The following is a 13,074-nucleotide window of genomic DNA, read 5'->3' on the forward strand; positions in this document are numbered from 1 at the left end:
ACTTTCTTTAAGGAATTATAGATGAGCTGCTTTAGTGACAGCAAGTGGAGCACATGGTAACATAACAGAAGACATGATGATAAGGAAGGTAAACAACAGACAGTAAATATAAAAGCACAGGAAAGAATACAGGAGGTTTCGCACAATGAAGAGAATGCAGAAAGAGAAAAAAACAAATATCTTCAAAATGTAAGCAGTTCCTTGAAACTTTTGCTATAAACGTCTGTTTGAGAGAAACTATGAAAGATCTTACACCTGTATGAAATGAAATTGAAATTTCCTTTTCTGAGACAATATTCTTCTAGCAATGTAGTCTGTCCCTTAGCATTACTATTATACCTACAACTCCCACGTTATTCAAAGGTTTTTAAGGATAAGACAGATGATATAGCCTTTACCCTAAAGGGTTTGCAATTCAGTATGTATGTAGGAGATAACCTCTCATCTCTCTGACAAGATAAAGCAGTTTTTGTTATTATCAAGTTCATTTAAAATTGTCAAACCACATTAAGTTCCTACACATTAAGTTCCTGATGTGTCAAACATGTTAAGTTCCTATTATAGCTGAACCCATAACAAATTATCCTCACTGAAATTTCATCCTCAGATTATATGGTTCTAGATTTTTTTAGTACTTCTTAATTTTTAGTTGTTGTGTTACCCATGCTTTCTCGTATGAAGGTAAGATAATCCTGTGCATCTTATACAAAATAAAGGGATAAATACATTTATTAATTATAATTAATTATAATTATAGCATCATAGAACAGCCAAGGTTGGAAGGGATCTTGAAAGACCATCTGGTCCAACCTCATGAGGAAAAGGGAGCTTAGATGAGATGACCTAGCACCCTGTCCAGTTGTGTCATATACATCATAATAATTCTGTGGGGGAAAAGAGAAAATTCTTAACAACTGTAAGCATCTTCAAATTCAGTGATAAGCATCCCCCTCTTCACAGCCCTGGTGTGATCAGCTATGGAACTTCCAATGGAGAAGTAAAAAAAGGATCGATGTGACTGTAAGCTGTAGGAACTTGGAAGAAAAAGAACAGATGAAGAAGGGGAAGTATTCACAGTCTAATACAACAAAGCAACTAGAAATGCCCTATTGCTATGCAAGAAAAATTTAAGTTTAGACATTGAGAGGTAAGTTAAGAAAACTGGACAATGTAAAGCACCAAAGAAAAAGTGCCACACAGTTTAGATGAGCACTAGTGCTAGCTATTCATTCAGATATGTTCTGTATTAGATAACAAGCAATAATTTAATAGATTTCATAGATGAAGATGATGAGAATGTGGATTAGAGACTTTCCGAAGCATATTGATTGTCATTAGCATACTGTATTTTGGGCAAAATTCTACACTGCAGATTCTCAGTAAATAGAGTTCATCATCAGTTCATAAACCAAATATGAATATATCATTTTATATATTTATATAAAAACAGGAATGGAGAAACAAAAATCAAGAGTCAAGTTATTAATCAAGAATTGCAACAATAAAGAGTATAACCACAGTTTCAGGGCCAATATAGGCTGCATTACCAACTAAACAACCACAGAAGGGAACCTATTTTTGACCATATTAGCAGGTAATGCCTGGGACTGTCAGAGAAGACAGGATTTCACACCAGCTCTTTCTACTTACTGGCGTGATCTATCATTCTAGCTATGCTTTTGGTTTACAGAATTTTGCATACAGTTTTACTGTTTACAATGTTTATGAATCTGTTCGATATGCTCTGCCTTAAAAGTGAAATTTAGCAACACTTTTATCATATTTAATACAAAAATTTATGAAATTACTTACCCTATTGGTCTTGAAACGACAAGCTCCACTTGTGGCTCAGGTTTGGATTCTAAAATTATGTTATACACCTCCTCAAAGGTGGCTCCTTGTAGTAGCCTTCCGTTCCATTCTAATACTTCATCACCTATAATTTCAGTAATAACACACTGCTTACGACATCTTCTGTGAACTGTACTTACAATGACTATTTAAGCCCTTTTACTGTCAGTTTACTGAATTGTGAAACCTGTGTTATAGAACAAGTTTGGAGTCCTTCGTACAGAAAAATCCTGAGTATTAAAGGTTTTCTGTAGCTTAGATTGAAATATGTAAAGTTCAGTGAAATGATAATATCATCAGCAGGACCCCTATTGAATTAGATATAGCCCTTACTCGATTTAGCAGCTGTGGCTTACAGAAATCCCAACATGCTCTTTAGAAAATGCAGATCTTTAAAACACCATATCTGAACAACTTACGATTTTGAAGATTCATTTACCTCTACAAGTTTAGTATTTAAGGTTCAGATAGTTTTTATGTTAATAGTTAATATTTCTTGCACATTCTCCAATCTAGCGATCCATGGTTTGCTTGTTGGGATAGAAGCAGTTTCTTAGCTGAGCTGATTCTGTTCGCACATTTGTAATAGCTTGGTTTGCTCTAAATAAAATATACACTACAAAACGACTGGGCAGGACATCAGTGGAATATTATTTTGAGTATAAAAACATGAATAAAAATGTTAAAATATGATTTTTAACAACATGAGAATTTGTGTATTTCACAAAAGCAGTAATGTCAATAATCTAGTAATTGAATGTCAGCTTGAATTCTGCAGCAGTTCACACCCATTTAACATAATTTCACATCTAATTAAACTCACTCGCTTGTTATCACCTTCAGAAAAGCAAGTCATCAGTATAGATCTATAGTAGATACATACCTGGTCTAAGATGCCCCACTGTATCAGCTAAGCTTCCTTTTTTAACTTTGGTGATAAATGCGCAGAGTCGACCTGATTCAGTCATCTTTCCTCCTACTACCTGTTTCAAAGAGGAAGTATTTTCATAGAATGAAAATTACTTTAAATGACTTAAATATTCTGGCAACAGAAAGAAGAATTCAATTATTTCCTTGGTTTTCAGGTAGCCCAGGTAAGAGAGAGACACTTGAAAAAGACACCACAGAATTTTGGCTATGACAGGTTATGTCTGTACCAATTCTGGCTATTTGTGTAATTTAAACACAGTACAAATACAGAATGCTAAAGCTTTTAAACTTTAGCAAATATATGTATAGTATTTCACTGTATTATAAATTACCACCCAAGAAAAGTAAGGTGTTGGTCATTAGACTGCTTACTTCAATACTTTTTGACTGAAAACAGATCTATTAATGTAACAGAACTCACGATGTTCACCCTAAACATCAAATGTCTCAATCAAATTCACCTTGGCTGGGCAAGTCAGATGAAAATACTTGTCATACTGAAGATTTCTCTACAGGAAACTTCAACAGGTTTAACCTTAATATTTACCTTAGAATCAGGAGATTCACATATCAGAATTGGTTATAACTGCATAATCTTTAAATTCTTAAGGTTTCTTAACAGTCTTCATATTGGGATTTAAAATTTGTAATACTATATCCAGTTTAGATTACTTTCAATAATGTAAATATTTGAAAATTCAGGTCAGGAATAACTGCTGAAAATCACTCTTTTCAGATGTCTATTGAGATTAAAAAGTAGTTACTCTTGAATCTAATCTATTCATGAATCTCAGTGAAGAGTTCATCTTTATAATAGAAGATTTTAGAATTTTAAACATAGCATTTTAAACAAAAAGTACTTCATAGTGGCACTGTTAGTCTCTTTTCTTGCACTTTCTGACATTAAGACAATAACACACATACCAAAAGTGATGCTCAACTGGTTTCTCCACTGGCTTTAAAATAAAATCATTTGTCAATTAAGTAAAAAATTCAAAAATTTCCAGAGCTGTTAGTATATGCTATAAGTAACTACACTGATTTAATCCCTATTTACAGTGTATGACTATAGCCTAATCTGTGTACCCAAAGTGAAGTCAGCGTCATGCTAAATAGAGAACGGAGAATTAATCAAACTTCTTAATGATTTCTCACAAGGATGTTGAATCAAAATAAATACATGCTTGTTTCTTTTAGTGTGTATAATTCATTCTCATGCTTGTATTAGTATTGCTGGAACTGCAAATAATATCACACAAAAATGAGATCAAGATATGAGCTAGAAATAGCTTCATAATGTGTTCAAAGAGTACTGCATCATGAAAAAGATGCAAACATTACTTTTTGATAATAAAAAATAATTTGAATCAAAATAAATACATGCTTGTTTCTTTTAGTGTGTATAATTCATTCTCATGCTTGTATTAGTATTGCTGGAACTGCAAATAATATCACACAAAAATGAGATCAAGATATGAGCTAGAAATAGCTTCATAATGTGTTCAAAGAGTACTGCATCATGAAAAAGATGCAAACATTACTTTTTGATAATAAAAAATAAATATTAAATAATTTTGTCTTGTGTATTTAAAATATAGCAAATCAAACAATCAGAGGGGAAAAAGATCCAGAAATGGGCTCTTCCATTGGCAGACCCTGTTCTGGATTGAAATGTCATTAACTTCCAGATGTCCCCAGATCTTCAAAAGAGAGAATTTATTTTTCACATTTTTCCCCTCTTTTGGGGAACAGAAGTTATACTATGGTGCAATGCTCAATACTGAACAAAGTGGACAGGGCTTGGCTTGCCCAGCAAGGATGCAATTAGTACCTTGCAGAGCAGACATTCTCAGCAAACTTGTGAAAACATGTCTAGTCTTTCAGAGAAATACAATTTTTTGAGCCTGTCAGGAGCCCTGTAAAATTACTTTCGGTAATTGAATATAAAATGTCTATGTTTTGTAATTTTGAGTATGATAAGACATTATAGATATCAGTATGCATACACTATATAATATGAAAATACTTTCATTATAAAGGTAGCTAGTTTAACAGAGAGAGTTGTTAGTTCCAAAATTATTCATTACCAACCTTCAATCCAAGCATTGCTCCTGTGTCTCTAGGCACACTTCCATCTTTTAGTCGTTTATTTAACAAAATCCGACCAATGAGACGGTCTCCATCTTTGGATGGTTGCCAAGTTACTGGATGCTATCATATGGTGTTAATGGAAAATACAGTGAATAGGATTTTAAAGAAAAATTTTTCACTAATACTTTTCATTTCCTGATATATTTTTAAAATGCCATTAAAGTATTATGATTACACTAATATATAATGTAATAGAATGACAGAAAACTGTGCTGGAAAAAAATTATTTGGATATATGGTCCATCACAATGTATGTCTAATATTTAATAACATTATCTGTTTTACTTAATCTGATTTATAAATATCTAGAATGATCTTTGCATCTTGATTAGACAGATATAGACAACTATACATATTTATCTACACACAATGAATCACACCTGAGTACTGACAAAAACAACTGTAGAGGTCTAATATAAGGGTAATACTGAAAACAAGTTTAACTCAAAACAGCAATTTGTTGTAAGACATTTCTTCTTTTTCAACTATTCCAAACATGTCAGTTTTCTCTAAGACCGACAAACTTTTTCAGTGTTTTACTTTCTCTCAGCAGTATTATATTAAAAATTATAGAACACATTAAAAGGTATAGTCATTATTTTATTTAAATGTATCCTTTCTTGGAATAATTACTTCACGTATGAAGCATAGTTACAGTGAACGTTATTATTCCATTACTATACATGAGCACAGTTGTATATTGGCATAATTAATAAAATTTTAACATTTTATTTTGTGTAATCATAGCACTTTTTCACTGAAAAATACTATTTCATGCTCTATTTCATGCAAAATTAGCAGGCACAGACAAATCTGCTCCCATTACAACTAATAACTCTAAAAAGATTTCTCATAATCTCCACGAAACAGAAAGCAAAAATAAAAAATACCAAAGCAGATGGCAAAGCTTTAATTCTGCACAATACTGCACAAAAATGGCATGGCAACAAAACAAAAGAACAACCATGACAGTGAAAGGGAAAAAAGAAAAACAACTTTTCTGTGCAGAGAGACCCAATTTTCTCCCTTTTTCACCTGGGGTTTAAACTATTAATTTAATTTCAGCCCCAGGAGTTTGAACATAGTAAATCAAATAAGCCAATCAGTAGAATCCTTATTGTTAATTACTTTGTACTTGAAGGTAATACCATGATAAGCTATTATGCAACCATAAGAACAACATTCCTTTATGCCTTTCAATTTTTTGCTTAGGCTGCCAAACAGTAAAAGCTGCAAGCATGCAGAGACTTTTCATTTGTTTTTCTTTTCTGCACCTTAAGAAATGCTACATTGTCTCTAGAAACACCCTATCTTTTATTTTATGCACTATTTTAATGAGTGACAGAGAGCAAACAAAGACCAAATGAGCAGGTTAAAATGCAGGCTCCATAACCTCAGTACCTTCTCGCTATGGCTATGTTCCTCGTTTAGAGTTGTGCTACTACACGTATCTACCCCAGAGTCTTTTATCTGAGGCTCAGACCATTCCAAGTCCTCTTCCAAAGAGTGGCCACCAAAGCACACCATTTTCTTTTGCCTCTCGGATAAGGTGTTAGAATCCGACAAAACTGCCTGTTCCCTAGTTTTTCTTTTTCCCCTTTGACTGTCCCCTATAGGTGTGGGATAAAAAAAAGGATACAAAAAAGAAAACATGCAAAGGTGTAAATAAAACAAAGGAAATGCGAAATGATAAAGGAAACTAAATGGTAAGGCTCCACATGTCTCACCAAAGACATTGGGGATGCCTCACTGCTATGCCAAGACGTATGGTCCAACCAGTTGTAATCCATGTCTCCTGCGAGAATCAGACAGACAAGATAGTGCAGTAAAGGAAAGGTGAAAGAAAGGACAGACAAAGATACAGCAAAATTGTAAAGACTTCTGATTATCCTATCTGATTCATAACCTCTGCTAGCAGGACTTGCAAAGTGCTTCCAAGAAAAAGTTAAGGCTCCAACAACAGAGTACATGGAATATGAAATACAGTGAGGAAAGAGGTATGTTTGTGCGTGTCTATGTGTGCATAAATTATGTACAGTGTAAAGCATCATTGCTTCAGAGTTTTTAACTGTTCCTGTAAAATTAAATGAAGTAAATTAAAATTAAATGAAGTAAATTAAATGAAAAGGCAAATTGTATTGTATTCCTAACAGAATTTTCAGAAAGGAAAGCAGTTGAATATGGAATGAGTTTTTGTCATAATCTAAAGAAACAGTTTTCTCTTAAGGAATGTATTTCTTTGCTTTTCTAATACAAACTAGTATTTATTCTAAGCACTTCAATAACATACTTAAAACAATGGTACTCTATATTCAGCTGTACAGTAGAGGATGTTTTAAGAAGGTTAAATGATCTATTAAATATGATAGATTGATAAGAAAAACAAATATAGAAAATATTTTTAGAATAAAAAGCATATTAACTTTGCTTGAAATTCCCAGAGAAATGTCTACTGGTTAAATATCAGGAAGAATTCTAGTAAGTACAGGTACCTCAAAACTGGGAATAAATGTGTAGCGTTTTGACAAAATAGATATATATTTTATAGAATCAGAATTTAACCTGTATGGCAGACACATGGTGGGAAGAAAGGTTTAAAAAACAGTTTTAAAGAAAAGGTCTGATTTAATGCTGCTGTCCACAGAATGCGACATGATTCACCTATTTTAATAAAATGTTCTCTTTTATGTAGATACTTTAAGTTGTAAATTATGCCCACACATTTTGCATTATTACATTTCTCTCTCTGTTTTTTTTCCCCCACCATTGTTACTAAATGTTACATGAAAAATATTTTGTTACTGCAAGCTACATAATATTTTGATCCTATTGTATGGAGGAAAAAATGTTGACTTTTCTGTCGAATTTCATGACCAAAAGAACACTAAACCAAAGTAGTTCTGCTCTTTTTAGCACAGACCACAAACAACATTTTTCTATTTCCATTACTTCAGATCCTGCTTTGACATTGCTCAACCTGTTCCTCTGAAACTACATCAAGTAAGTTGGTGAAATATAACTAATAGGTCTACTCATAGACTTAACACTTGTCTAGAAAACTTTACAGAGAGGATGTGAAGATACAGCCCTATAAAACTAAGCTACAAAAAGCTAATAGATTCTTTAGAAAAGTAAAATATAGTCTCCTCAGGGGGATATTATGTACAATGAGAAATATGATCTTTTTTCACTTGTTTTCTCCTAATATATAGACTTGCATACGCTATTTGGAAAAAAAAAATCAAGCCTCATTTTCATTTTAAAGAAGGAAATGTAATGAATACAAAGGTTTTCTTTTCAAAAAGACACTTTGAATTTACTCCCTTACATTTTGCAGAAATATTGTAGCATATCAAATATCCTTTGATTTCATAAAAACAGTAGTAAGGGACCTCATGAAATTATTTTGAAGCTTTAATTCATTCGTATTTTCTAGGTAATAAATGGGCCTGCTGCAAATGTATTAACTGTGTTTCTTGAAAGGAAGATAACATTTTAAAATGGGAAATTCTCACCAAGACTGCTTTCTCATGACAGTTAACATCTTGACTATATTACAGATAAAGCTGTGGCTATCCTGCTAAAGGGAAAAGAAATATTCTTCTGAAAGATAATAACATTTTGCAAAAGGTACTTCTGGCATGGAACTTCCAGTGTTGTCTCACCTCTGTCTCCAAAGACATTGCTTCAGAGGAACTGAGTGAAATCATCAGCGAGCTCATAAAGATCTAGCCTTTACTGCATAAATATACATTTAGAGATATCCAGAAGATTTCAAGAGTTCCAGTCTACATATTGCCAGTTTTACAAATCCTGGTTTTAAAATATATTTAAAAATGGATCTTAAGTGAGGAAAACTCATCTCATTCAGTAATGATTACTTCTCAGCTTTAATTGCATGAACTAAAGGCACTTGAGCCCATACAGTTTTTTCCCAGCAGTTATTTTCTGTGTCATCAATATAACTGCTGCACCCAAAACCAAAGTCTGACTAAAAAAGTTGTGATTTGGTTCCCTATAATTTGGTACCAAATTCTAGGAGCAGAGCACTGAAATAAAATGGGTTTTAAAAGCAGAACAGTTAAAACTGATCATTCTCACTGATTCTGATTCCTGACTATTTCTGAGAAATGGTGTATTTTCATTGAAAAGACTAAATTTAAATGTAGATATCTACCATTAGGCATTAAGAATCCACCACTGCAAATTACTGGACATTTTTTAAGGTTTTAAAATCCTCAGCAACAATCTCAACTATCACTTATAATCCAAAAGAAGCCACCAGAAAGGAATCCAGGAGTATAGCTATTATGTCCCTGCTGTTCTGCAGTGAACATAGCACTTTACCTGTACTTTATGAAACCCATCATGGCTTTGCCTGCTCTCCTATTCATGTCTTTTCCCATACAGTTCTGTATGAGCTTGTCAAGAGCAAGGATTCCTATCAAACTGAACGTTCACTTGTGTGTCTAAATAGAAAATAATTCTTAAAAATAGGAAAATAAATTATTGAAAAGTTGAGGCCCCTGAGATGCTCTGACCATATACACATTCCCACTGCAAATGTGCATATACCTAGTCACCAAAAACAGGTCCAGTCTTCACTTGCTACTTGCATGTCCACAATATGTGCATATAGGCATACACTCAAAGACAGAAATTAAATTAGCTTTACAGTAACTGTACTTTACAGAACAGATGGGCTGTACATATATAAGTTCATCCTATAGGTGTTTATATGAGCAAATGTGGAACACTGTTGGGCTCTAACAGTCTGGCATATGTACATCCACATTTGAAACATACACGGTGACTTTCAGTTAGAGAAAGAAATTCTGGATCTTTTTTTTTTAATAGAGCTATCCAAAATAGTAATCTACATACATTAATGCATACAATAATACATGATATTGTTGCTATCACATATTATTTAAGTTATTGAGAGTGATAACTTAAAATTTAAAAAACTTCCCATTATACAGTAAAAATAAAATACATCTGTTATCTTCCTGCTATAGAACTTGAAATTTCTCTCTACTTTCAGGGTAAAAAAAAATCTCTTAAGATATGCCCTTTTACATCCTGTTAGAGAAATTCTACAGCCAACTCTCAAATAATTACATCTAGAGACCTCTAATTCTTCTACCCAAACTTCGGATCTTTATTGTACAGATCTGTACATCTGAATTAGTCAGCCTATATTCCTTTTACAATCAGTGAAGGGAAAGAGAACTTTTTAAGTTGTGGTTCATTTGACCTGTTTTAGATGTGTACTTCCAAGTGAAATAAATCATACCTTCGTCATACCCAAAATGTCTTATTTCTCCTCCACTGCTTATAAAGGAGGTCCCAGTGACTCATTCAGATGGCCATCATCTTTTCATCAGGAGGATCCTAGTACCCTAAATTACTATTGTGACACAGCCTTAAATATTTGTTTACATATCCAAGAAAATACCAAAATTGTCACAGAAAGGACTCAGGACTCTTCAAGGTCTCATGGAAGGCAAGTTTACTGGATTTATTTTTTGTACAATTAGAAATACCAAATATTTCTTTTAATGCGTCATTTGAACAGGGGTATCATATACTTTCTTTTTCACTCTTTAGCTTAGCAGTGGTAATGGAGACTGAAAGGATCTCTGGACCAGTTTCTGTTTCAAGTCTTTAAACATAGGTCCCAGGCTCATCTGCTGGTGTAACTGATTTCTGCTTTCTAAAAAGGTTTCCAAGAATCCTCTCACCCATGTATTACCATATGGGGCATCCACATACAATGTGTGTCCAAGATTAGACACATTTAGCCCAGCATATCCGAGGCATTAGCACATAGAAATTACTTAGATTTTAAAAGATCCAGTTGTTTTGCAGCAACAGTTACTCTTTATCAATGGTAAGCCCTGAACCTAAACCTGCATGGAGGAACACATGCAAAGTTGAGCCTGTTGCCAGATTAAAGCACTCCCACTTCTTGCTCTACTATTTTCCCCTCTCCTTTTCAGTCAAGATGTAGAAAGCTGACTTTCTTTTTAATTTAGTTGTGTCTCACAGTAAATACCAATTATTCTAAAATTAAAATGATAGGAAAATAAGCAACAACTCCATCCAAAGACTGTTTTGTTCATATCTGTATTCTTTTTTTCCATTAAAACATGTAGCTATATGTTTCAAAAAAATTGTCATCGAAATTAGAAATTATAAAGCCCTTGTAGTTCATCTAGATTTTGCCCTTAACACTGCATTAAGTCATCTAAATGACAGGTCTAAATACCATAGAAGTTAATTAAATGCATTCAAACCATTATTATAAAATATTTAAACTTATAAAAATATACCCAGCATGACTGTGTGGAAGCCCTGTAGCATATTACATTTCTATGAGAGACGTCTTGCCTAGTACGCTCACACTTTTTTGAGGTACAATGAATGACTTGATAAAATCAGCGGACATAAATTTTTCAGTGCAAGTTCTATAAATATTAAAATCTTGACTGGGTAAATGATTTGTGAAATCTTGTAAAATTAAAAGTAAGAAACATAGTTCTTTGTTTCCCAGTAAGACACATAGTTCTTTGTTTCCCTAAAAAAAAAATTGTTAAACCATAACCTTTCCATAACAAAGACACTGTAGTTTTAATTTTGACTCTCAGAGAACACACTTGCTGGTCTCTTAGATATTTCTCTTCCACAATAGCAGATGCTTTATTATTGAGAATATGTGCATTTCAGGTGTGCAGCAGAAATGACTCAGGAAAAAATGTCACCTCGTTTATAAATTATGTAAGCTATAATATCAAAGCCATCTTTCATGGAAAAAGGAACTAATATATTACTAAGCAAGATACAATCTTAGCTAATGTCATTATAACAGCATTCAGATGTCTCATGAGTTCAGGAGTGCAGCTGGATACGAGAAAGGACATATGTGAGCTCTGCTCTCATTAATGTCAGTGAGCTCTATGTGTATATGGAAAGCTTGCACAGACAAATCAGTCTGGGAGAAAAATCGCATCAGTGACCTAGCCTTTCTGTATAAATGGTGTTAAGCTGAAGCCTTTGTAAGCTTACTGATGCTTAGTATGTTTTGCTCCTTTTCTTTAGCCAAAACCAAATAGGCAGAGGAAAAGCTTTTCTTCTTCTCCACCCAGGAACCCGCAGCAATAGGAACTTCCCGTAGCAATGGGAACCTTGAATGACAGTGTATATTTAAAAGAATTCCATTCAGTTTCTATTCCCCTTCTATTTTAATGTTTGATTATGTATTTTTTCCTTCTTAGAACAGCTTTCCCACCCAGAAATATGGTACTTAAGTATCTTTTAAAATGCATTAAGTAATTTGAATCTAACCTACACGGTATGTGTTCACTCTTTCTTGAGTGTTATCCAAGTTCATGATCAGATCCAAAACCATTTATGTTCCAAACAGTTTAGACATAAGACACTCAACTTAATTGGCCATTCTACACATGCAGAGTCATTTGGGATGCTCTAAGGTGCCCAAAACCTTCACACAGGGTATATGGATGACCCACACCCTTCCTATCTAAACAAGGACCTATCTAAACTGGAAACTTGAACCAAGCTAAACAAAAACATGTTTCCTCAAATTCAAATCTCACTATCAAAAAGGACAGGTCATATAACTTTAAATTCTTCAAGCTGTGGAGTCTACCTGACTACATACTGCATGCTGAATACATAGAATCATAGAATCATAGAATCATTGAGGTTGGAAAAGACCTCTAAGATCATCGAGTCCAACCGTCAACCCAACACCACCATGCCCACTAAACCATGTCCCTAAGCGCCTCATCTACACGTCTTTTAAATACCTCCAGGGATGGGGACTCCACCACTTCCCTGGGCAGCCTGTTCCAATGTTTCACCACATACCACATACTGGCCACATGAGCCAATGATTGTGCAGATGTGTCATGCAAAAATACAAGCAATTTTGCCTTGCAATTGAGTGAGTATATTCCCCCTCCAAGCTGATTTTCAGCATAAGGCTACACTGAGCAGAGCACATCCCACGTCACCTGATCCTCCTCTTAACTGCAAGGCTTCCAGTGAAGCCCTATACCAGAACAACTCTGAAGAGAAGTGGAAAGTGGACTACAGCTACTGAAGAACTCTCATTTA

At 33.9% G+C, this 13,074-nt stretch overlaps 1 protein-coding gene across 1 annotated transcript in view; it reads right to left on the bottom strand.

Moving 5' to 3' along the window:
* RIMS2 (regulating synaptic membrane exocytosis 2) overlaps positions 1–13,074 on the bottom strand; it is a gene marked incomplete at its 5' end in the record, with an annotated part of 289,286 nt that overhangs the window by 235,007 nt on the left and 41,205 nt on the right. Inside the window, 4 exons of the mRNA XM_019471267.1 lie at positions 1,813–1,936; positions 2,735–2,834; positions 4,873–4,992; positions 6,334–6,542. Coding sequence (XP_019326812.1) covers positions 1,813–1,936; positions 2,735–2,834; positions 4,873–4,992; positions 6,334–6,542 — 553 coding nt within the window. The remainder of the gene's footprint in view (positions 1–1,812; positions 1,937–2,734; positions 2,835–4,872; positions 4,993–6,333; positions 6,543–13,074) is intronic.

This window comes from Aptenodytes forsteri, unplaced genomic scaffold (assembly GCF_000699145.1).
Source record: "Aptenodytes forsteri isolate BGI_AS27 unplaced genomic scaffold, ASM69914v1 Scaffold385, whole genome shotgun sequence".
NCBI classification, from domain to species: domain Eukaryota; kingdom Metazoa; phylum Chordata; class Aves; order Sphenisciformes; family Spheniscidae; genus Aptenodytes; species Aptenodytes forsteri.